This window comes from Drosophila sulfurigaster, chromosome 2R (genome assembly GCF_023558435.1).
Source record: "Drosophila sulfurigaster albostrigata strain 15112-1811.04 chromosome 2R, ASM2355843v2, whole genome shotgun sequence".
Taxonomy (NCBI): Eukaryota; Metazoa; Arthropoda; class Insecta; order Diptera; family Drosophilidae; genus Drosophila; species Drosophila sulfurigaster.
Window position 1 is genome coordinate 4,249,481 of NC_084882.1, and position 25,521 is coordinate 4,275,001.

A 25,521-nucleotide genomic window follows, 5' to 3' on the forward strand; every position below is an offset into this window, starting at 1 on the left:
TATATATACTGTGCAAAGTATACACAAAGTAGAAAAGATGGCGGAGAAAATGCCGGTAGAACGCTTATGTACTTATACATATGCTGTGTCACATATATATAAGGTACAAGGAAAAAGAATATGGCGCGAACACGACACTTGCACAAAATGTATGGATGGAAAAAAAGTGTATTACTTATCTTGAAACAAAACAACCAATGCTGATGCTGGGGTCGAGCTATCCAAAATCCGGCACTTTCACTTTTAATTGTAGAACTTGTAGTTACTTTTTTAACTTTTCAGAACTTTTTATTGAGACACTTGTAGAAATACTTGTCATGTGCTTGCGGAAATTTGAACATAAGAGGCGGAATAGCAAAAAGCACTAAAAAGGGCAGGGTGACCATCACAAGAGGAAATCTAGATCAGTGTGGCTGCGCGTATGACACGGTCACACGCACAGTATACCAGCTTTTGTCGCTATCGATAACTTGCGATCGCGACCACACAGTGCACTGTCAGCTGTCCTGAGTGGTCACACCTGCAGTCATCTGGCATCAACATCCTCCCCCCCTTGCAATGAGTTTCAAACGGTATCATTGTCCATATGGACCGGACAGAATCCAACCCAATGTGGAATTCTGGGCCATTGGCAAACCGTTGGTGCTCGACAGGAGGCCAGGTTGGATGATGTGAGAATACACATCAGTGCCGAGCACCAGGGACACCATCGATGGCTGGAACCAGCGTTCGTCGGCGAGCGTAATGTTGCGGAACTGCTCCAAGTTCGGAGGGGGGTGCGGCAGCAGAGTTGAGAATCCACCTGCAGCAGCACCTTTCGACGGAACTCGGATGTCCGCGAGCGGATGATCGCCGTGCAGACGCCTTCCGTACCAACGCGGGTGACGGATAGCCTTTAGGCCGTTGCCAATGATGCGCTGATACGGCTGGTCGCCGTGCACGGGTCGATCAGCGCTCGCATCTCAAATGTCTTACATCCGGTGTCGATTAGGATGTTGGCCGTTGGAAGGATGCTCACAGCCTTGTCCTGCAGCAAGGACGCGAACGACGTCGGAAAGGCCCCTCGGGCGTAGGTGAGGTCGGTCGATGGGGGAGACAGCGAGCGGGAACCTGACCGTGCTGGAGTTCGGGAATGTGGCCGTGCTTGGGCTCGGAACCGTGGCCGTGTTGGGGTTCGGGACCGGGTCAAGCCCGGTTGGTCGTCGCCTCGTCGCTGACGATTGGGGCGAGCGCCGCGTGCCTCCTTAAAGTGCAGCAGCGTGTGGTGGTCCCCATGACACACCCTGCAACTTCCCGCGCTGCGGCAGGATTGCCCGGAGTGTTGGTGGGCCAAACAGTTGGAGCAGTACTTGTTAATGAGTACAGCTCTCAACCGTTTCTCTGCTGCCAGCCTAAGGAATCGCTGACACTTCCGGAGTGGGTGGATCCCACGGCACACGCGACACCGGAAAGAGTTGGTGCCAGCGGGGCGGTTCTGGTGGGTGGATGTATGTGATGGCATACTACATGAAATGAAACAAAAGAAACAAATGATTATTGTAGTAGCCTCTTTGCATTGTCAATGACACATGGAACAGGACAACATAGGACAACACAGGACGACGATACGGAATACAGAACAGGAGGTTATTCGTCCTTCAGTCCTTCTGACGTGGAGGGGTTAGTCTTGCTATCTTCGGATAGTACCCCGCGCCGTGAGCACATCTACAACTCGGACCTTGGTATCGGTGCCTGGACACGTCGTCAGCACCCGTCCTAGGCGTCACTCGTTTGAGGGAAGGTTGTCTTATTTTATGACGACCATGTCACCGATCCAAGGGTTCCGTGTAGAGGATTGCCATTTCGTTCGTTTGTGCAGCTCCTTCAGGTACTCATCTTTCCAACGGAAACAAAAATGTTGGTGAAAAGGAAATGGCCAGGAGTGAGCGCTAGTAAGTTCGAAGGGTCCTCGGACATAGAGGAAATCGGCCTCGAATTCAGGCAGGCTTCGATCTTAGCGAGAAGAGTGGACAACTCTTCGAACGTATACTTCGCGGTGGAGGTCGCCTTGTAAAAGAGTGCTTTAAAAATCTTTACGCCGGCTTCCCATAATCCACCCATATGCGGGGCGCCCGGCGGGTTAAAGTGCCAGGATAGGCTCTTGTGTGCGTGTTGTGCGATGATGCACTCCGTTGTCGCTTCCAAGAAGTCGTTGGAGATCACCTTGTCAGCTCCAACGAAGGTTTTCCCGTTGTCCGAGTACATTTGGTGTAGACACCCGCGCCGTGCGATGAAACGGGAGAATGCGGCCAGGAATTTCTCCGTCGTGAGATCCGATGTTGCCTCCAGTGGATCGCCTTCGTGCTGAAGCACACGAAGACGCAGACATACCCTTTGGTGATGAGGCAGGCTCAGCCAGTGTAATTTTTTACTTCGAATGGGCCGGCGAAGTCGACTCCAGTGTTCGTGAAAGGTGTCGAGTAGGACGCCCTTTCCTTGGGCAAGTCCCCCCATCATTTGGGTCTGCAATCTCTTCTTATAGATCACGCAAACCTTGCAAGAGTTGATGGTGAATATGACGAGGATCTTCAATTTTGGAATCCAGAATCTGGAACGGATCAGCCGCATGACGACTTGCTTACCCCTATGTAAGGATATACGATGGGTGAAACGAACCAATAGTCGTGCAAAGGACGAGGAATACGAGAGTATGATTGGATGACTCTCATCATAACGCAGCGATTGGGACGCCCTCAGACGCCTACAGGCCCGGAGAATCCCCCTGCCATCGAAAAAAAGGGTTCAAGTTTCGGATTGAACTTGAAGAAGGAACCTGCTGCTTGGACTGCAGACAGTGGTATTCTTGTGAAAAAGTTTGTCGTTTAGTCATGACGATTAACCGCTCTTGGATCCGTGACAGCTCATCCGCTTGGACCACGGTAGAGCTTGGAACTGCCAATTTCCGACTTCTCTCGATGAATCTGAGAACATAGGCAGATGTGCGCAGCGCTTTTCCAAACTCGGAGAACGTACTCAGGAAATCAGGAGTAGGAGGTAACTTAGCGATGTTACACTTAATCCGCTGCTCCAGCAGAGTCTCCGGAATGGGACTTGGAGATGTTGGCCATTGATCCGACGGGAGATGAAGCCACTCTGGTCCATGCCACCACAAAGGATTACGAATCAATTCTTGTGGCAGGACACCTCGGCTTGCAAGATCTGCCGGATTGTGCTCGGATCGCACATGCGACCAGTTCTTGGCGTCGCTGGCTTGGACGATTTTGGCCACACGATTGGCCACAAAGGTTGTCCATCTGCAGGGTGACTTGTTCAACCAGGCGAGAACAATTGTTGAATCAGTCCAAAAGAAAGTCTGGAAACTTTCTGCCGGCAGATTCAGAAGGAGGGCTGCAGATAACTCAGCCAACAGGACTGCGCCACAAAGTTCCAAACGTGGCACTGAGAGAGACTTGACAGGAGCCACCTTTGTCTTCGCAGTGAGGAGAAGTGTGGAAACCTTGTTCGCCGTCTCCACACGGACATACATCGCCGCTCCATACGCCTTTTCTGAAGCATCACAGAATCCGTGGTACTGGAGCTTCACTCGTGTCTGGAATTGGACCCATCTTGGAATCCGGATCTTTCCCAAAGCAGGATAGCTCTGCAGGTACTCCTTGCATTGGAGTAAAAGATCCGCAGATAAATGTTCGTCCCATTCGAGCGTTTTCAGTCAGATCTCCTGCATGAAGATCTTGGCTCGGATAACGAAAAGGGCCAGTCACCCGGCTGGGTCGAAAAGCTTAGCAATTAGCGAAAGCACTTCCCTCTGCGATTGGGCCGCAACTGCGTGATTTAGCCCGGAAGCTTGGGCTCGTATGGACTGGAATGGCAACTTGATGCGTTGGAACAGACGCTCAGAAATGAAGGTCGCTTCGGAACCGGAATCGATTAGCGCACGTGCGGTGTATGTGGTGCCCAAGTGGCATACATTGACGACCGCCGTGCCGAGAAGGACGTTCTGAGCGGTATTGACAAAGAAATTTTGCACATTTGTTGCCGTTGGATTCGGAGTGGACTGCATATTGGAAGATGAAGAGGCACCATTGTGGGCTCTGTCGCCCCGATGAAGAAGAGTGTTGTGCCGCCCTTTGCATGTAAAGCAATTGTGCGCACTCGTACACTCTCGGAGTTGGTGACCTCTCGCGAAAGATTTTAAACAGAGACTTTTCTGTTTGATGTATGTCATTCGCTCATTGACCGACATTTGCAAAAAAACGCGGACACTCCCGGACAGGGTGATTCTCCTTTGAGCACAAGTCACACGATTTGCCTTTCGGAGTGACTCGGGCCTCAAAGGAGTTGACTCGCTTGGAATTCTGCGGACGGGATGGTCCTGCAGTCGCGTTCTGTGAGTTGGCAGTCTGTTTCACGTCCTCAATCGCTTCGAGCGTACGATAGCGCTCATTGAGGAACGTGCTCATATCCTGCCATGCGGGAATTTTCGCTTTGTCCACCAAAGATTGCTCCCACAACGAGAGTGTGAGCTTGGGGAGTTTGGACGAGCAGAGGAATACGAGGATGCAATCTGCGAACGGGCTACAGACGGAAATGTCTGAATGCTCAAGAGCGGTCAAGCAACATTGAATCGAGCTCTACAGCTCCTTGATAGCTGCCCCCGACTCTTGAGTAACCGTGGACAGGTTGAACAGGATTTTTAACTGGCTTGTTATTAATAAGCGCTTGTTCTCGAATCGTTCGCAGAGAGCACCCCAAGCCGACGCGAAACCATCGTTCGTCAGCGGAAATTTGGCTACGATTTCATTGGCCTCATCTGCGGTCTTCGAATTCAAATGGAAAAGCTTCTCAACCGGAGTCAACCTCGGATTGTTGACATAGATGGCCGTGAAAAGGTCACGGAAGGTCGGCCACCGCAAGTAATCCCCACGGAAGACTTCGGTGTCGACTGGAGGGAGCCGGCAGCCACTGGAGTACACAGGAGGAGCGGATGCTTCACTCCTGGTGGACCCGGAAACTTGGGTAATTTGCCCCTTAACATATTCGAGACACCGCTCATACACTTCATAGCAGTGAAGGGGCAGGGGTGCCGGATTTGGACCCCGAAGGAGCGGGCGAAGTGGACGACAGGCGACGAGCTGTGGCCGGTGGTTTTAATGAAAGTTTCGAGTCCTTGTCACTCTTTTGACTTTTCGACATACTATGCTTCGGCAGTCACTTTAGAGTCTTTCTCTCAACAAAGTCTCACGATAAAGCGGACAGCCGAAAGCAAGCACAAAATGGAGAGGAACTTCGACTGTCAGAGTGAATCTTTATTACTCGGTGTGATTGCTGCTGTTCATATACATATACGGAAATGCATATGACAATATATATATTGTACGTGTAATAACGGATTTGAATATATTAATCAATATATAAGGACCATATACGGAGTGTATATGTATCGTTTTTTTTTGGTATGCACCACGGTAGGAAAATCTTCTGAAAGATCCCTTCTACTCCAGTAGAAGGGTATGTGCGATTCTTACGCACTAAAAACCTCCGCCTGCTCCTCTGTCCTTTGTGTCCGCTCACCGGGACGTGTCAATAATGGTAGTACTTCGGTGAGCAGGATAAGTGCTCCTATGCACTCCTTCTATTGCAACGCTGTTTGCGGTTCCTCGGTTGTCTTAAGTCGCCTTTTACGACAAGCAGACTGGGCTGGGGTGGTATTCTTTCCCGCCGACGACCGGGCACCAGGCGCATTTTTATTGTCTGCCTTCTCGGTTTGTCATCTCGTCGGCACGGACTCGTCTCATTATCTTAATGATAATGCCATGGCCCGCCTTCCAGGAGTTTGTATCCGCCATCATAGTCTTGATCAGTTCCCTCGGTCTCATTTGGGAGCCTGTCATTCTAGTCAGTTCCTCTCGCTCGTCTGAGAATCTGTGGCACTTGCAGAGTACGTGTTCTGCAGTCTCTTCCTCGTCCTCGCAGTACACGCATTGAGGGGTATCGACGTGTTTGAACCTCGCTAGATATCCACGGAAGCAGCCGTGGTTCGTAAGAAACTGTACTAGGTGGTAGTCCAGCTCCTTATGCTTACATCTAATCCAGGCTGCGACGTCCGGGATTAGATATTGTGTCCAGCGTCCCTTTTGTGACTCATGCCATCTGGTCTGCCAGTCCACCAACAATCGTTCATTGGCGCTAGTTTTACTGACCCCTTCGCGCATTGCCGCCAGAGCCTTGATCTCCAAATCGATGGGCGGAATGCAAGGGAGTACAAGTGCCGCATCTTCGGATATGGTCCTGAACCCTCTGATGAGTCTTAGGGCCATTGTCCGGTATACTGCTCGTGCCTCTTTGAGATAGGATGTTCTCTCTGTTACGCTCTTCCAGATTGGAGCTGCGTATAGCAGTGTCGCCTTCGCTACTGATACCAGTAGTCTCCTCGCCGGCATCTTGGGACCACCCGTATTCGGCATTAGCCTAGCCAGAACCGTGGTTGCCATAGCCGCTTTCCTGCTGGCATATTTCATATGCTCGCTAAAGCTAAGCCTATGGTCGATTAGGACTCCCAGGTATTTTAATGAGTTTGCCGACTCCAAGTGGACACCGTCTACTGTTATCTGCAGCTTCTCCACCGCTTTCCTACTGCTTAGCAGTACCACCTCCGTCTTTTGTGCTGCAATTTTGAGGCCTACGCTCTTAAGCCATCCTGTAGCTGCCCTTATGGTGTCATTACAGCTTGTTTGCAATTCAGGGAGCGTTTTTGCAACTGCAGTGATTGCCACGTCGTCTGCGAAGCAATGTAGCTCTGTATCTCTTGGTTTAGTTATTTTAATTATCCCATTGTACATTATGTTCCACAGGATCGGGCCAAGGACCGACCCTTGAGGAACGCCTGCTGTAACTTCGTAGCTTTGGGCGATATCCGCCAGCAGTATTGGTCGAGGCTCCTTTCCCTTTCGGGATGAGTACCAGTCTTTGGTTCTTCCAGCGTGTAGGGAACATTCCCTCAGCAATGCATTGTTGGAATGTATTGCAAAAGATCTCGGGCTTGGCTTCAGCTATGGCTTTAATCACCCCTCCTGGTATTCCGTCCAGCCCAGGGGCCCTGGAGGGCTTGATCCTCTTAGCGGCCGAGACTACTTCCTCCGGTGTTATCCTCGGGAACTGCTCACCAGTCGTTATCTGTGCTGGTTGCCAGAGGGTGGTCTGCTTCGGGAATAGCTCCTCGACAATTCTGGCCATAATTTCTGGCTCTAATTGTCCTTTCCCTCCTGTTACTTTGATCCTTTTATAGACTATCTTGTACGCCATTCCCCATGGGTCCTCGTCTAGGCTCGTGAGTAGCTCCTTAAACGCTCCTGCCTTAGCTTTTGCTATTTCTTTTTGTAGTGCAGCTCGGACTAGTTTGTACTGTTCGATCAGCTGTGGATGGTTGTCGCGTCCTCTCGCCCGCTGCGCCCTTCTTCTCGCTGAGTGGCATTCTGCCCTCATATTCCCCAGTGTGTCACACCACCAGTATACCGGGGGCTTATTCTTGCGGCTGGTTTTTCTTCGCGGCATTGTTGCATCGCATGTTTTTTCCAGTAGCAAGTTCAGATTCGCCACCATAGTCTCCGCTTGACCTACTGGATTCTCCAGTTCGTCAATAGTGTATTTTAGCATTGCATTGTCAATTCTTTTCGTGTCCCAAGCACGACCCATTTGCCTCCTCAGCAGTCTATTCGTCCCACTCGTTAATTGTATCTTAAAGGTAATTAACGCATGGTCACTCAGCGTAACGTCGTCCAGGACCTTCCAATTGGCATTCGCTGCTATAGATCTGCTAACAAAGCTAACGTCGATATATGATGAGCCTCTGTCGTTGTCAAAAGTCGGCCTGAGTCCGTCGTTCAACAGAACCAGGTCTAGCATGTACATCGCGTCCACTAGTGCTCTACCTCTACGATTTGAAGCTCTGCTACCCCACTATATATGTATCGTGTAGGGGGAGTGTACGTGTATGTATGTGACAGTATATATATATTATATGTGTAATAATGGACTTGAATATATGGTATCAATATATAAGGAACATATACGGAGTGTATATGGGTCGTGTACGGAAGTGTACGTGTATGTATGTGATAATATATATATTTTATATGTGTAATAATGGACTAATGGACTGCTGTGTCACATATATATAAGGTACAAGGAAAAAGAATATGGCGCGAACACGACACTTGCACAAAATGTATGGATGGAAAAAAAGTGTATTACTTATCTTGAAACAAAACAACCAATGCACAGTGGTTCCGCAAGAGGCCAAAAATCAAAAAAAGTGATAACAAAGAATAGAAAAAAATTGCACGCAAATTGTCTCTAAAATGTTCAAACTTCTTGATGGCAAACTGGTTTTGTCTGGAAATCTAACGGGACTTTCTAAAAATAGAATGCAAAGCGTAATCATGTGTACATTTTTGCAGTGCAGCTGTACTAAGCAAGAATTTTTACAAAACAAAATTGCGATTCAAAGTGGTCAAACGTTTGTCATAGTGATCCGATTTTCATTATTCAAAATGCATTTTGAAGTTGAAGGTATTTACTTTAAATGTATATATTAAGAATTAAATAAATCCAACAAATTTTTTAGTGAAATTAACAAATTCGATTTAATATTTTTTGTGTATTTTGTGAACGTATTTTTTATGTTTACCTAAAGTTTTAGTTGTGTTCCCCCCCCCCGATTCCCCTATAGATATTATGTTCATTGTATTAATCAGAGTTTTTACTTAATAAAAGTGTTTAAGTCATCTGCAGAAACTTGCCGATGTGTGTGAAACAATTAACAATCTAACGCAACCTTTTATTTCTTCAAGGTCAAACCTGTCCAGCAGAGCCCCTGTGTTTGTTTTGTGTGTTTGTCTTCGTCTTTTCTTGTGGTTTACATTGTGTATAAAACTTCGTAATATTGAAAAATTTTTGTTTTTAACTTTTAATTTCATAGGCGACATAAGTCAGTGTGTGTTCGCACGCCTACATATTTTTAATATATGGTGCTCCAAAAAAGGCACACACACTGGAAAATTACGACAAGTAATTGCTGATGTCCAACAAGATTTGATAAACAACGGCTTTAGAGATGAACTGAATGCTTGTATTCAACCAATTGAGTATATTTGCAAAAAAATTGTTGATTTTTGGATGCGTTATAAACGTAAGAAATCTTCTATTTTACAATATGAGTCTGATTGGCTGACTATAAAGCAGACAATTTTATTGAAAAATACAAAAAATGTACCCCAAGAAAATGCGGAAAGTGCTCCACGCGGACGTCAAAAATTAAATTTTATGGAGTCTTCAACGAGGACTAAGCGTCGGCGTATAGCTCAGCTGGTCGAAATTGATGAGACCGCTGTCTCTGCATTACGCAACGAAAACCAAACCCAAAATGTATTGCCAGCGGATCCCACAGAAGTAATTTCTCTTTTAATGGAGACTGGAATGACCAAGCACCAATACTTGTTGATTCGGAATTTTGTAAACAGCAAAATATTATTCGATTTTTTTCCTAGCTATCAATGCATTTTAAGCTCTAAAAAGAAAAGATATCCTGACAACATATCTGTAGACGAATCCTACGCAGAAGTCGAACTTCAAAGCTTGTTAAATAACACAGCCTCGAGCATACTTGAGCTTCAATCTAATGTTATTGAAACAATTGCAGATGATTCTGTTGCTCATCTGTTATTAATTGGAAAATGGGGATTTGATGGAAGTACGGGCCATAGCGAGTACAAGCAAATGTTTTCCAATAATGATGTAGACGACAAAAGTTTATTCGTTACATCTTACGTGCCTCTTCAACTTATTTCAAAAATTGATCACAGAGAAATTTGGAAAAACCCTCGGCCTTCGTCAACTCGTTATTGCAGATCAATTCGATTCCAGTTTAAAAAGGAGACTACCGAAGTATTAAAATCAGAGGAGAAATACTTTAAGGAGAAAATAAATTTTCTAATACCTACAGAACTATGTGTCCAAAAGAGAAAAATATTCGTTGAGCATAGCTTACAATTAACTATGGTAGATGGAAAAATTTGTAACGCTTTAAGTGAATCGCATTCCACTAAATGTTATATTTGCGAAGCAAAGCCAACGGAGATGAACAATTTGAATGAATGTTTGGACAAAAAGGTATCAACAAAATATTTCGAGTTTGGATTATCTCCACTGCATGCAAAAATAAGATTCTTTGAATACTTTCTTCACCTTTCTTATAAGTTAGTCATAAAAGTGTGGCAAGCCAGAGGGCCACAACAAAAAACAAAAAGTTTTAGAAAGAAAGAGAGAAGTTCAACGGGATTTTCGAGATAAAATGGGCTTAATAGTGGACCAGCCTAGAGATGGTGGCAAAGGAACATCCAATGATGGCAATGTAGCGAGAAAATTTTTTTTCGAATCCTCGGTTGTCTGCAGAAATTACAGGCCTTAATGAAAATTTGATTCATCGTTGTTCCACCTTACTGCAAGCTTTGGCATCGGGACACAAAATCAATGTACTCAAATTTAATGAATATGCCCTCGATACTGCGAAAGGGTTAATCAAGGAGTATCCCTGGTACTATTTGCCTGCGACGGTTCACAAGGTGCTTATTCACGGATCTGCTATTATAGAGCACGCAATTGTTTCAATTGGAGAGCTCTCGGAGGAAGCTGCAGAGGCGAACAACAAAGAAATAAAGAAATGCAGACTGAATCATACCCGCAAAATGTCACGAATACTTACAAATACAGACATATTGAATTATTTGCTTTTACGGTCCGACCCATATATTACTGGGCAGAGAAATATTGAAAAAAAGGACAACTTAAAATTATTTCCCTCAGTTAATAGCTTGCTTGAGGAGACATCCTAAAATTTTTGTATAATTTTGAAGTTACAACCATTGTACATTTTGTTTAGTACTTAAATGGCTCATAAATTGTTATTGTTTAATTATTTCTTAAATTTTATTGTTTGCGGTTCATTGGTTGGCGGATTTTTTCAACTACAAACACTATTTACGAAGCTTGGTAAAACTTTCAGCCCTCTAATGCCATTAAAAGCATTTTTGGCCGCGCTTCCCTACAAGCGGAACCACTGTGCAATGCTGATGCTGGGGTCGAGCTATCCAAAATCCGGCACTTTCACTTTTAATTGTAGAACTTGTAGTTACTTTTTTAACTTTTCAGAACTTTTTATTGAGACACTTGTAGAAATACTTGTCATGTGCTTGCGAAAATTTGAACATAAGAGGCGGAATAGCAAAAAGCACTAAAAAGGGCAGGGTGACCATCACAAGAGGAAACCTAGATCAGTGTGGCTGCGCGTATGACACGGTCACACGCACAGTATACCAGCTTTTGTCGCTATCGATAACTTGCGATCGCGACCACACAGTGCACTGTCAGCTGTCCTGAGTGGTCACACCTGCAGTCATCTGGCATCAACAGGTATAATTATGTCACTGACTAGTGAAATTTCAGTGGCTCATTCTTATTCCCGTAGCTTAAGCAATTGTTTTTCAAATTTAGTGTTAGCAGATCGAAACCTATGATGGCGTCAAATGCGTCGAGGGTATCTAAAATGAAGAATATGGCATTCTATTCAAGAATTTTCATTGAACACTTCTTACTCATTTCACTGGATCCATGTATAGAATTCACAGTGAATGGGGTGCCGACTGTAGTTACGTTTTTTAACCCGCATACTGTTGCTCACTATTGGTGTTTTGTTGCATTATGTTGTCTACATGTTGACGCCTTTGACTCGACATCCGTTCTGACGAGTTGAGTCTTTTCTGCGTTGCACCAACGTTTGCAGCACTCTGGGTTTTGCCCCAGCTGGTTGGCTGCCGAAAGTGTGACACTGAGGAATCAATATCCATGGGTTGAGGCTGAGACGTTTGGCCGTCTTTGGTATTTGTGTCTTGGGCCTTATTATGGGAGTGTTTCCCTACGTAGTGGGGCTCTTTTTTTGGCCTTTGTTAAGCTTTATTTGTTGACGATTCCCCTGCCTACTGTTTTCATAGGGGTGACTCCTGTCTGTAATTGTCTTCGCATAAGGGGCAGCAAACATGATTTTTTCTATGCTATTCTCAGCTTCACGAGCCAAGGCCAATGACGATGGCAAATCTTTTGGCTGAGCCGGCAACACGAACGCTTTCAAAGATCTGTTCAGACCTGACATGAATGCGTGTAGAGCATTGCTTCTGTTGAGGATGGTGGCAGCTTACTCATCGTGTGTCATCACAATCTTGTTGGTGACCAATGTTAGCTTTCTTTAAACCTCGTCATAGTACTCCATTAAGCCTAGGTCTGACTACGCGTAGAGACGTTTTGTCTGCGTACGTACAGTCTAATCGTGCGATGCTCGCATCGATATTTAGAACTGTATTGTGGGATGTCAAAATCGAGCTGGCCGTTCCGCACACTTTGTTGCGTAGTATCGCGACGGCCTTGTAATGGGCCTCGCTACCCTTGTATCGTCTGAAAATTTCGTATGCGTCCAGGTCACATAACATATTCGTCTTCTACTCCTTCAGATTACACTATGTCAAGTCTCACATCGCACTTGACGTTTGTGTCTATTACCACTTTTTCATATGTTTCAATATTCGGTGCCACTATTTGCAGCTCAATTACTTGTGATTTTACTGCGAACAGCTCTTCAGCAAACTGCTGCCCTAAACGCAGCTCTTAATCAGCGAGCGCAGCACTAACAGTGTGATTCACTAATGCCTGTAGTTGTTCGGGATTCAATTCAGGTTCGTTGTTCACTACCGGTTGCGGACAAAAGCCTAACTCTTCACTGCCGTCACTGTCAAACTCTTCTTTAATTTCTTTATATGCCCAACTCATGGGCATACCGTCTATTAACATAAAGGAACTGGTTACACAGTTGCCAAGATCAGAAAAATGCTCACAAGCTATTTTACTTGTACGAATATCTTTTAGTTTAGACAATCAACTCGAGATAATTAATTAACCACAGTGCACATACACGATTCTTTGAGGGTCTTAAAATAAAATCCATTAGGCGCCATTTACTCAGTTTCCTGTTCCGTCTTGTTGAAGATTAGGTTGTGGAGTACTGAGTTGTTATCCTCCCAATCCTGTGATTGTTGAAGATTAGGATGAGGGGTAGACTGTACCCCTTATTGCTGGCCTCGAGCTCAGACAATGAAACAAGTTGTTTTACGGCTAAGTGACGGAGTGAATATTTATTGAAGCGGGTTATCTAAAGAGCGCTGTATTCAAAACTAAATTCTTATAAAATAAACATTTAAGCCTAAAGTTAAGAATCGACAGCGGAAAAGTACAGGCATGCAGTTCCTTCTATAAATGCGTCGTTGCACAAGCAAGAATTGTGACACATGAAACTTATACGCGCGGGTCATAAGTTGTCGAACCGCGCATGCGAGGGCATCTCGTTTGATGTTTGGAAGTGTTGCTTGTCAACTTATATGCGCATTGTGCATGCTACTGGCGGTCAGCGTGAGATCGCTGACTTAGCGTAGCTCAGTAGTGGGTGATCATATTTCACGCACTCTAGAGTTGGAATGTTTACGTAAAGCAACAAAGTGTTGCTGTTAAATTGTTTTGCAACGAAGAGTTGCTGTTTAATATTATTTATGTTTTGGTACAGTGTACCCTCGATATATACACATACTACAGAGGCGCTCTCACTTTAACAACTTGACCTTCGGGGAATTATATCGCGACGAGATGAACGGGTCCCTGCTCGGGCGCCAATTAAAAAAAATTGATTAGATTTTTGTTTTTAAAAAAAAGCCAAGTGCTTTAGGAGTTGGATGAATTAACTTAAACAATCTAAATTATAAAAAAAAAAAGGCTTCTGTTTCTGGAATGACTTCTTCTGGTTTGTCGCTGCCGCCGAAGGTAGCCGATGCCATATATCTTATATACTGTGTTCGGGAACAATTGCAAGTAACTCCCACTCGTTTGTCGCGTAGTCATCGTTATCGGACGCCCATTTTGTGATAGAACTTCCCCAATGCCATGACTTGAAGCGTCCGTTGTTAAGTCAAACGGTGCTTTGAAATCAGGGTAACGTCATGTTACTGACGTCTTCTGACGCCAAAATGTTACTTAATTTTTCGTACGAGTGTCTTTGCGCCTCATTCAGTTCAACAGGTATTTTCCTCGATCGGTGCTTGCTGACTTTTTTAAAATATCGGATAACAGCCTCGCTATCCTGTACAAAGAATCTATAATAACTGGCGAGACCCAAAAAGGACCTAACAGCGAACAAATTCTTAGGTTCCACTTATTCCTCTATAGCCTTTATTTTTTCAGGGTCAGTTTTTGCACCATTTTCTGTGACAATAAAACCAAGATACTCAAGGTTTTTTTAAAATTGAGTCTTCTCTTGGGCCACTCTCATGTTGGCATCTAACAGATTCCCTAAGACATCATCAACGTGTTTCACATGGTCATTTTCGTTCTCTGAAAAAACAATTACGTCATCGACGTAAACATAACAGCACTTGCCTATGTATTCTCTGACCGACCACTGCTTATGCAATATTCAAGGGAATGCAAACAGCGGCGGATGTAAGCCGCGTGACCGATGGTTATGCTTACGCATATTTGTGTTGTCACAAACATACAACGCGCGGGGGCCCATGGTTACTGGTTAACTGCTCCCCTCTCAGGACATTGCCGTCCTCGGCTATGGCAATGCTCGCAATTACCTGGGTTAGCTTTTGGGCATCTCTGACTCTTCTCTGCCGTTGCTTGAGGAAGGTGAGAGGGCATATGATGATGAAAGTGGTCAGCGTTCCAAAAATAACAATTATTGAATTCGAGCTAAGTTCTCAGAACTCAGTCGGTGTACATCATCTAAAAAAAGGTAGCTGCATTTTTTAATCCAAAAGGAAGTCGACAGAATTCGTACTTCCCCCCGTTTACAGAAAATTAAGTCTTCACGATCCTTTTCTGCTAAGACTATCTGGTGATAACCGGATTTTAAGTCCAAGTGTTTTGCCTTGTCGAGATTTGCTAAAATCATGGATATATCCGGCGTGGGGTATTTGTCAATAATCGTTTGTTCATTTAATTTCCTAAAGTCGACAACTAATCTTTTTATACCCGCTACCTATAGGGTAGAAGGGTATTATAACGTTGTGCCGGCAAGAAATGTATGTAACAGCTAGAAGGAGGCATCCCCGACCCTATAAAGTATATATATTCTTGATCAGCGTCAACAGCCGAGACGATATAGCCATGTCCGTCTGTCCGTATGAACACCTAGATCTCAGAGACTATAAGAGATAGAGCTATAATTTTCGACAGCATTTGTTATGCTTGCACGCAGATCAAGTTTGTTTCAAATTTTTGCCACGCCCACTTCCGCCTCCGCAAATCAAAAAAATCGAATAACAAGCATAAATTTAAAGCTAGAATTGTGAATTTTGGTATATATATATATATTATATAATAATATAATTATATTATATTTATGATTCCTGAAAATTTGGCTGCGATCAGATAAAAATTGTCGAAGTTATTAAAGAAATACTTTTGTATGGGCAAAAACGCCTACTTAGTTGCTTTGGCCGACAATCTGGTACATTGTGCCGTCTATGGTATATTTTGAATGGTGTGCTGTGTCGATATTCCAAGCATACCATTTGGTACATTTTTAGCATTTTTTTTAGTATTTTCGGTATATTTTGAAAATAATACCGCAATATTTTGCCCTTATTAAAAATGGGTAGCGGGTATCTCACAGTCGAGCACACTCGACTGTAACTTTCTTACTTGTTTTTCCCCAAATTCATCCAAGCCCTTTTTGTCTACTACCCACAGTTGGTTTGTTGTAAGGTGATCTAGATTTTTGTTGTAAGGTGATCTAGATTTTCTGACGATGCCGTCTTTGAGGAGTTGTTCCATCTCCTTGGCAACAAAGTCAGCTACACCCATGGGATATGGGTAAAGCTTGGTGTAAATAGGCGTCTCATTCGTAGTTCTAATTGTGGCAACAACGGCCGTGTTGTATGGCAGCGATCCGTTTGGATTCACAAAAACCTTGGCCTTGGCAGCTAGAACATATTCGAAACTAGCCTTGACAACGGGAGGTAATTCACTCATGTACAAGATTTGTTCTGAGCCATTTGTCAGGAACCATTTGGACTGTCGTCGCATGCAAACGTGTATTTATTGGGCTCCGGGAAAAATATTCAATAAAATCAAAAAAGTGCAGTGACTGGGTTAATAAATATACAATAACGTGAGAAGAAGCTCTTTGCGATGAAATCGCTAATATTTAAATTGATTGATTAATTAGTTAATATAAATCACAACAATTAAAACTCTAACTAAATCAATCTCGATTACAATGAGTCAAAACGACATTCGTGCACAACGTCACCGTGAGCAAGACAAGAGACGGCTCTCACAACAAAGAAACAACGCGTACTTCTCTTTTAAAGCAATTGAAAGTAAGGCTGATGTCAGAGTGCGCGCGAGAAGCGATGCGATAATATTGGGCGAGAACGAGCGATAAACCATTGCAACCTTTTTCATATGCAATCGCTCGAAAGATGTCAGAGTGAGAGCGAAGCGAGTTGCGAGTTCAAGCGAGAAAGCGAGAGCAAAGCGAGAGAGCAGTTTGCAACCTGCTTTATCGCTTCAACTCTCTCAGAGCGTACGATTGTTTTGTTGCATTCTGTGATTTAATTACCGCTTATTTTCAAAATTTGGCCAACGCTTCTCCAGCCGACTACTAATTTTATTTAATATATAGTCAAAAGTTGAAATAGACATCCTTGAATAGTTAAAAAACTTTTCTGGGTGGTTTCTCAAGTCATTATATAAATTTTTGAACTCTCCTTTTTCGTTTCTACTGCAGCTAAGCGGATGGATGCCACTTTTTTTTAAAACAAAGTTAAATGTTGCACTTCAAGCAAAAAAATCTTCGTCCAAATCCATCACCATCATATTAATAACTGAAAAATAGAACAATGTAGATCGCTCTCGCAAAGCTCTCACTCTGACATCTTCTCGCTTTGCTCATCGCTTCTCGCATCGCTTCGCTTCGCTTCTCGCGCGCACTCTGACATCAGCCTTATGCAAGCTCTGATCAAGTGCGGTCAATTACCCCCAACTTGACCGAATTCTTAGACGTAGAGAGGAATAGAGCGCGCTCTTGCTCTCCCTCGCTACCATCGATGTCTCTGCAACCTAAGAGCGCAGTAACCAGTACCGTACAGTAACTGTATCGACAGCGCGTTTAACGACATCATCAGCTAGCAGCGCAAACATTAATAAGTCTGCCGCTGCGCTGTGCAGACTGGTATGGATCGCTACATTTAAATCAAAAGGAAGACGAGCCCCCTAAATTCTAAACACAAAATAACCCGAGGCAATGCTAGCCTAGCTACAATAGAAACGGATATGAACTCAAACCGATTTAAAATCTTGGCAGACCCCAATGAGGTTGAGGCGGCCGAATCTACTGAAATCGAGAAAAGGAAGCCAAAGCCTCCGCCTATTTACATGCAAGAAAAAAGTTCCAATGGTCTTGTTAACAAAATTATTGAGCTTATTGGCAAGGATAACTTCCACATAAAGGGCTTCCACATGATGGGCAATATTCAGGAAACAAAAGTTCAAATGAAATCTGAAGATAATTACAAAGTATTATCGAAATATCTTAACGATAATAAAAAGAACTTTTACACGTATCAGCTAAAAAGCAGCAAGGGCCTGCAACTCGTACTTAAGGGCATCGAATCCGAAGTAACACCTGCAGAGATAACAAAGGCGCTACAAGAGAAGGGATTCAGCGCAAAGACAGTCTTCAACATCCTTAACAGGGATAGAAAGCCGCAGCCACTCTTTAAAGTTTAGCTCGAACCAGAAAATAAATAATAACAATCTTTAGTTCCTGCTGCATCGCCGAATTACAGTTGAGGAACCGCACAAACGCAATGGTCCGGTATAATGTGCGAATTGCCAAGAGTATGGCCATACAAGGTCATACTGTAAACTGCGCCCGGTGAGTGTAGTTTGTGGAGAGCTTCATGACTCCGCACTCTGCCCAGCGAGTAAAGATGACTGCAACTCGAAAAACTGCGGCAACTGCGGTGGCAATCACACTGCTAACTATAGAGGTTGCCCAGTTTATAAGGATCTGAAAAGCCGCATTCATCAGAGAGGAATTACTGCCCGCACCCAAAATAAAACGTTGAAAGTCTACAGATCAAACCCTGAAGTCTTCTTCCCGACTGCAGCCAGATCCTCAATAAAACCCATAAACTCTGAAAAAAAAGTGTGACATACGCAAGCGCTTTAAAATCAGGACCGGCTACCCCTGCCTCAAAAAGTTTATTTCTGCAATCAGCATACCAAGAACCGAACTCGGCTCAGCAGCATCAATCGCCGCAGCAGCCAAAAAACAACATCGAAGCTATGATATGGAGCCTACAACAAAGCCTTACGGAATTTATGTCATTTATGCGCACAATTATGCAAGATTTAATGCGAAACCAAAATCTATCGATTCAAATGCTGGTTTCACAACAATCCAAATAATGACTTCCCTACGGATATCTACGTGGAACGCTAACGATGTTTCGCAGCACAAACTTGAGTTAGCTCAATTCTTGCTCGACAACCAAATCGACCTAATGGTGCTTTCAGAAACACACCTTACAAACAAATACAATTTTCAACTACGAGGATATTCGTTCTACAGACTGGAATTCTAATCAGAAGCCGTATTAAGCACCACTATCATAACAAATTTGCTAAAAACTACCTACAGGCATCTATAAATATACAATTAAATACTGGCAACCAACTTACACTAGCCGCCGTATACTGCCCCCTCGCTTCACTATAGCTGAAGATGAGTTTATGCAGTTTTTCAACTCACTAAGAGACCACTTCATAGCAGCAGGAGACTACAAATCCAAGCACACACACTGGGGATCTCGTCTCGTGACTCCAAAAGGAAATCAGCTCTACAATGTAATTATCAACGCCAAGAACAAGCTCGACTATGTTTCTTCTGGCACACCAACATACTGACCGGCAGACCCAAAGAAACTGCCCGATTGAATAGACTTTGCGATTACCAAAAACTTTCCAAAAATCTGATATGCGCCGAATGCCTTTCGGATCTTTCATCTGGTCACTCACCTATCCTGTTTATTCTACTCCGACATCCAGTAGCATTGGAACAATCATTAAAATTGACCTCACAGAAAACCAATAGGATTAAGTACAGAAAGTATATTAGCTCACACATTGAGCTAAGTCCTCATCTCAAGAATGAAGCCGACGTAGACAGCTTTGTTAATTCACTGGAGTCTGTACTTGTCTCTGCAGCCCGAGCTTCAACACCTCAAACTATAAATCGAAAGAAGACAAATCTACAAATCGAGAAGCTCGTCCTCGAAAAGCGACGCTTACGTCGTCAGTGGCAATTCAACAGATCGCCATCTACTAAGCAAAGTTTAAGACATGCCTCACGTGAACGTACTAAAGCTCTACAGCAAGAAGAAGCATATTTCCACCGCCACTACATAGAGCAATTGTGTACTTCTAGTACAAAAATCTCACTATGGAAAGCTCACACAACTCTGAGCTCACCGAAAGAAACTGTGATGCCTATTAGAAATCCCACAGGAGGCTGGGCGCGCAGCGATGCAGACAGAGCCAGCACGTTTGCCAACCACCTTAAAAATGTATTCCAACCAAATCCTGCCACGAGTGCGTTTACTTTGCCGACTTTCCCATATGAGTCTCAGCTTCAACATGAACGAATCGAGTTTTGCCCAAATGAAATCGTTAGCATCATCAAAAATCAACTGAATCCGAAAAAATCCCCGGGCTGCGACCAATTATAATAATGATAGTAAAGCCGGGAAAAGACTACACAATCCCCATGTCATATAGACCTATAAGCCTACTTTCATGCTTATCTAAACTCTTTGAAAAATGTGTTTTGCCTCGGTTAAACACATACCTAAGGAAAAGCACGGAACATGCTTATTTGGTCCCAAGTTATGGTATTTGAGTCCCAATGTTGGTGAAAGCTTGAGTTTTCAAATAAGAATAAACCTTCTTGGTTGAATTGCCTTTTGAGAATAATTCTTTATTATACAGTCGCTTAGGTTCTAGGTTACATGGGTACATGGAATAAATGGAATCGGAATCTGCATCGTCGGCAGATTTCGAAAGGCAGCTGGCTTGATCGCTGCCGTTGGGCTATTCCGCTTAGTCGGCAAAATAGTCCAGACGTGGATCAGCATATCCAGCGGATGTCAACAATGTTGCAATAATGTTAACATACCGAGTGACCCATATGGGTCGCTCGTGGCGGTTTGTTGGGCGGAGGCGAGACAGAGGTAGGGGAAGAAGCAGTGGCGGTAACTCCTCTCCCCCCTGGAATATAGTGACGGTCAGAACGAAGGAACGGCCGGAACGAAAAAATTATGGCTCTTCTTTTTAGCAGACATATGATGATTACCAGTACGCTAGCTATTCCTAGCCATGTGTACAGAGAGATTAGATGACTTGTTGTTGCCTCCTTGACTTCTAAAATTTCTTGAGTGTTGTTCAGATTTTTCAGCTGCAAGTGACGTAGATTAAGTTTCGTTGTGTTATTCTTAACCTGTATTAGGCTTGGGTTGGGTAAGGAGATCTTCACATCCTCAAGGATATTAACTTCGGAATCGTCATAGGTGATATTATTTATCTCTATGGTGCAGTTTTTGTAGCTAATAATCGCTGTGCCGTTGATAGTCGTATAAGGACCGCACGAAGAGTTAATGTTGACGTTCATGGCGTTCATGATGATAATGTGTCCAATTTCCGGCTCGATTATATTTTCGTCGTTTCCAGATTCTTGCATGTCGCAGGTAGCAGGCCATCCCTCCAAAATTTTCCTGATGCAGTCTCCATTACTCGTCCGCCCAAACTCCGCATTATTACAAAAGTACAAATTATGAATTTTAGGACATTTAGATTCTAAGTACATAAATTTAAATTTTGGATTGAACAATAAAAACTTAGGAAGTATTACAAATTGTGTATTATTTAAGGGTAATGGGACCATGTGAGCTAGGGTATAGACTTCTTTTTCGAATATCGGTACTTTAATTTTAAAAATGATTTTATTGTTTTCATTAGTTGTTTCCAAGTTGATGAGCCTGTAAATGTGCTCCTCATTTTCTATGTTAATGTTTTGTTCCGAAAGAATGTCTTTAATTATTTGAACTTCGAATGGACTCAAAATAAATTTAGGAATGATCTGTAATTTAGCTAAGAGAAGACTTTCGACAATATTATTCAGGTGATTACTTAAAACGTCTATACTATAGCCCATGCGATTAAAATGTTGTAACATGTGCATTTCTCTGTGTTCTTGTGTTAGCTTAGTATATACGTTATCTTTAAAATTGTTTACAAAAGTGTTTTGTTCATTGTTTATATGTTCAGTAATACTCTTAAATCTATCGATTATATTGTTATTAATAATAAGTTGATTCTTAATGGTATTACTCTAATTATATTCTATTCCTCCAATTTCTTAGAATTTGTTGTTGATTTTAATTTCATCCAAGGCATCCATATTGCCCGTAATGATCTTAACCAAACTACCGAGACCATTTATGGCTCCTCGTTTCTTCCTGATATTTGGTTGAATAGAATGAATCCTATCGTATAATTGTTTAATTTTATTTGTAAAGATGCAATTAATTCTTTGGAAAAAGTCATATGCATTGTAATCTTAATATTTTCTTCAATTTTCTTAATATTTTTTATGAAATCGTTTAAATCTATTGTGTGCGCTAAAGTTCGGAAGGAACGTATTACCTTTGCCTCTGGAATTCTTGGGCCGAAAACAGGCTCATCCTGAAAAGTTAGTTTGAGGAAATGGGTGGATTAAATTAGTCACTTTTCTTCTTAGTTCTTCTCTTAATCTTGTCTTTGTGTAATTTTTGCCCTTTAGTGGTAGTAATTGTTGCCCCATTGTCTTCTGACACTTTATGTTGAGAAAACCTGGGTGTTAGTTTGTTCCTTCTGTTTTCTTTCCTAAATATTATGTCATCTTGTTCTACAGGAATAGGGTCTTCCCTGTCCAAGTTGAGTTTGTCTGTCCTAATTTTGACCCTTTCTTGGGCCTTTAGTGCTATTTCTGGGTATAGTTTGGCACTAAATTCGTTTAATTCCTTTAAAAAGTCATGTTCGTTGTTGAATTCTATTTCCCTTAGGAATGTGTGTGTTGTTCCAGTAAAGAGATCGTGAGGTGTCAGTTTCGTAGCTGAGTGTATGCTGTTGTTATAAGTTATAAAAGTTTCGTTCAAAATATCATCATGATTGATTTCTAGTTTTTCCCTTGAAGACTGTTGGAAAGAAGTAATGTGTGTATCTATGTTGTATTGAGAACAGAAGTCTTTAAAAAATCTTCCCAGAAAATTCGGCTCCTTGGTCGTGTACTATTTTTTTTGGGTATGCCGAATGTATTCAAAAAGTTGGTATGAGCCTTTACAATATTTAGACAATCCCTAGCTGGCACTGTATATCCACTAGCGAATCTAGAGAATTTGTCGATTATGGTTAAAATAGTCTTTCCGTTTATGGTATACAAGTCGATATGGAGAATGGATAATGATAGTTCCGGTGTTTCGGTCACCTGGAATTTGTTTTTCTGGGGCTGTCTGTCGTATTTTAAGGACTGGCAAATGTCACAGTCATTTATAATTTTGGCAATTTTCTGTTTCATATATGGGAAGTACGCTTGTCGTTTAAGTTGGTTGTGTTTCATCTATACCTCTGTGGTTTGTGCGAGAGTGATATTCTTTGATAAGAGTGTCTTGCTCCTCTGTCGTAGTTAAATCTTTTAGTAGTACGTTACACCTAGCTATTCTGTATAACCCTGAATTCGCAAAATATTTTGTATATGTTTGATTGAAAATGTGGAATATGTCGTTATTCGTCATGATAGCGTAGGTCTTATGCGGGGTGATTTGATCTTTGAAAATTTTGACCATAGTCTCTTCTGTAAATTCTTTTTCGGTGAAGGTTTTCCTAATTTTGTTCTTGAATATTGACTGTGTGAGTTTGTTTGGTTTGGGTCCTATTTTGAGTATAATTTGTAAATTGAATTCGTTCAGGGGGGAATTGGAGCTTTTAATGTCCTGGTTGTTTATGGGCGTCAAGTCGTGGACGTTAGTTTCGACGCGACTTAATGCGTCAGCCACTACGTTTTCAGCTCCCTTTTTGTATTCCACTTCATTGTCATATTCTAAAAGTTGGAGTTTTCAACGAACTAACTTGGAATTGGGTTCTTTAAAGTTAATTAACCATGTCAAGGGTCGGTGGTCCGTCTTGATTTTGAATTTATTGCCGAACAGGTATGGTCTGAAGTATTTTGTCGCCCAGATGATGGCTAACATTTCCTTTTTCACTGTAGAGTAATTTCTCTCTGTGTCGGACAGTGTTCTACTAGCAAATGATACGGGTCGTTCTATTCCTGTTTGGCCCTGCGATAGTACTGCCCCGATTGCCACGTTGCTGGCATCAGTTGTTAGTACAAATGGTTTTGTAAAATCAGGGTATCGTAAGATTGGGTCATTGCGAAGTAAGATTTTGCATTTTTCAAAAGCTCGGATGTATTCTTCATCTATCTTGACCATTGTCTTTCCTTTTAGTTGCTGTGTCAAAGGTTTGGTGATTGAAGCAAAGTCCCTAATGAATTTCCTATAACAACCTAAGAGGCCTAAGAATGATTTAATTTCCTTCTTGGTTTTGGGAATTGGAAACGCTTTAATCGCGTGAATTTTCTTTGGGTTAGGTTTTATCCCCTCATTCGTGACTACGTGTCCCAAATATTCGATTTCCTTACGGAAAAAATCGGATTTGTCCGGTTGAAGTTTAAGAGAGTACTTTATGTAAATCATTTATGTGTTCTTGCAATGATGATGAGAAGACAATTATATCGTCTAAATATACTAAACAGCATTTGCCCTTGAGATCGGCTAGAATATTATCCATAATTCGTTGAAAGGTAGCTGGGGCGTTAGTAAGCCCAAATGGTATTCTTATGAACTCGTAGTGACCTCCTTCTGCCGTGAATGCTGTTTTATGTGAGTCTTTTGGCTCCATTTCAATTTGGTGGTAACCACTTGCTAAATCAAGAGCCGTGAAATATTTTGCTCGACCGATTCTGTCTGTTTCGTTAATATTCGGGATTGGATATTTATCCTTTATGGTCTTCTCGTTAAGCTTTCTATAGTCTATGACCAATCTCCATTTCTTCTTTGTAAGGTCATTCGATTTTTGGGCACTACTGTATCTAAACGGTCTATTATAGATAGGAATGTCGTCTGTGGTTTTGATTTGGTGTTTAATGTGGTTTGTAAAAGAAAGTTTTTGGATTTCAGTATGGAAGAGATTAGCAAATTTTTTGCAAAGCTTCCTTAGAGCAGAGTCTTCTTCGGCATTTAAATGATCGCATTTAATGCACATTGATTCGTCTTTTACATTTTGTGGTTGGATTGTCTTTGATTTGGTTTTAGGATCAAATTCTAAAAATGATCTCTATGATATTGATCGACTTTTAAATGTGAATCTAGTACAAAGTTCTGTTTGTGGTCGGCATAGTTTACTCCATCAAGCTATTATTATCTTTGGCTTCATAAAGGCCACCGGAAATTATCAAGTTGTTATTAATTTGAAGATCCTCACAGAAGAAAGTGTCGTTAGTCAAATTTACAGGTAAAGATAACACGACCTTAGAAAATTATTATGTGAACTTTGGTAGCGGGGTTTCTTTCTTGAAAAATCTGTAATTTGCATAGTGTAGTTTGGAGACTTGATTCAGGCAGGTTGAGAACGGCGTTAATTGGTGAGAGTATGTCCATGCCTATCAAGCCATGGAAGAAATCATGGAAGTGAAATAAAATCATGGAGAAGCGTTGGTGGTGTTTGAATTCTTTGAATAGTGGAACATCGACCTTTGTGTAGTTTGTGTGTATTAATAACTGTCTTTATTATGACGGGATTGGTCAATTCTATGTTTTCTGTTATAGGGATTAAATCAGGGTTAATAAAAGAGACGGAGGATCCTGTGTCTACCAGAAAACGTAAAGGTTTGTTATTCAAATTGATAACTACGTAGGGAAGTATAGGGCCATATTTATTTTTGTTTAAGTACCCTGATTGTGGATCGAGGCCGGTCCTTGATAATTTGCTCCTTCGTTAATGTTGTGCAGCTCGTATTTTTGTTGTTCGGTAAAATGTGAGTTTACGTTTCCTGACGGTGTTGTGGGAGTAGGAGGACCTTGAATTGCCCTGGTATTAGAATGATTCTTCTGATTAAAAGGGTTGCTATTGTTGTATCCCTGTTGGCCATTTCTGTTCTGATTATTACCCTGTTGGTTATTATTATTTCCCTGTCTATTGTGTTTGTACTGATTATTTCCCTGTTGATTATATCCGTATTGATTGTTTCCCTGTTGATTGTCTTGG

General features: G+C 42.5%; 2 protein-coding genes across 2 annotated transcripts in view; both read right to left on the reverse strand.

Annotated features, from left to right (window-relative positions):
- Positions 1-769: 769 nt before the first annotated feature.
- The window catches only part of LOC133837564 (uncharacterized), a 37,077-nt gene continuing 12,325 nt past the window's right edge, over positions 770-25,521 (reverse strand). Inside the window, exon 2 of the mRNA XM_062268368.1 lies at positions 770-1,502. Coding sequence (XP_062124352.1) covers positions 896-1,501 — 606 coding nt within the window. The 5' untranslated portion in view covers position 1,502 and the 3' untranslated portion in view covers positions 770-895. The remainder of the gene's footprint in view (positions 1,503-25,521) is intronic.
- Positions 5,742-12,879, reverse strand: LOC133839460 (uncharacterized). Its single transcript, XM_062271044.1, has 3 exons — positions 12,736-12,879; positions 6,919-7,956; positions 5,742-6,887 (listed from the first exon to the last, which is right to left on the reverse strand). The coding sequence occupies exons 1-3, from the start codon at positions 12,877-12,879 to the stop codon at positions 5,745-5,747; spliced, it is 2,325 nt and encodes a 774-aa protein (XP_062127028.1). The 3' UTR covers positions 5,742-5,744.

Coding starts and splice junctions, on each gene's coding strand:
- LOC133839460 (XM_062271044.1), bottom strand. CDS start 12,879: ATGCCCATGAGTTGGGCATATAAAGAAATTAAAGAAGAGTTTGACAGT. Junction 7,957..12,735: donor AGGCATTAGTGAATCACACT/GTTAGTGCTGCG, acceptor ATACATATATAG/TGGGGTAGCAGAGCTTCAAA. Junction 6,888..6,918: donor GAGCCTCGACCAATACTGCT/GGCGGATATCGC, acceptor TACGAAGTTACA/GCAGGCGTTCCTCAAGGGTC.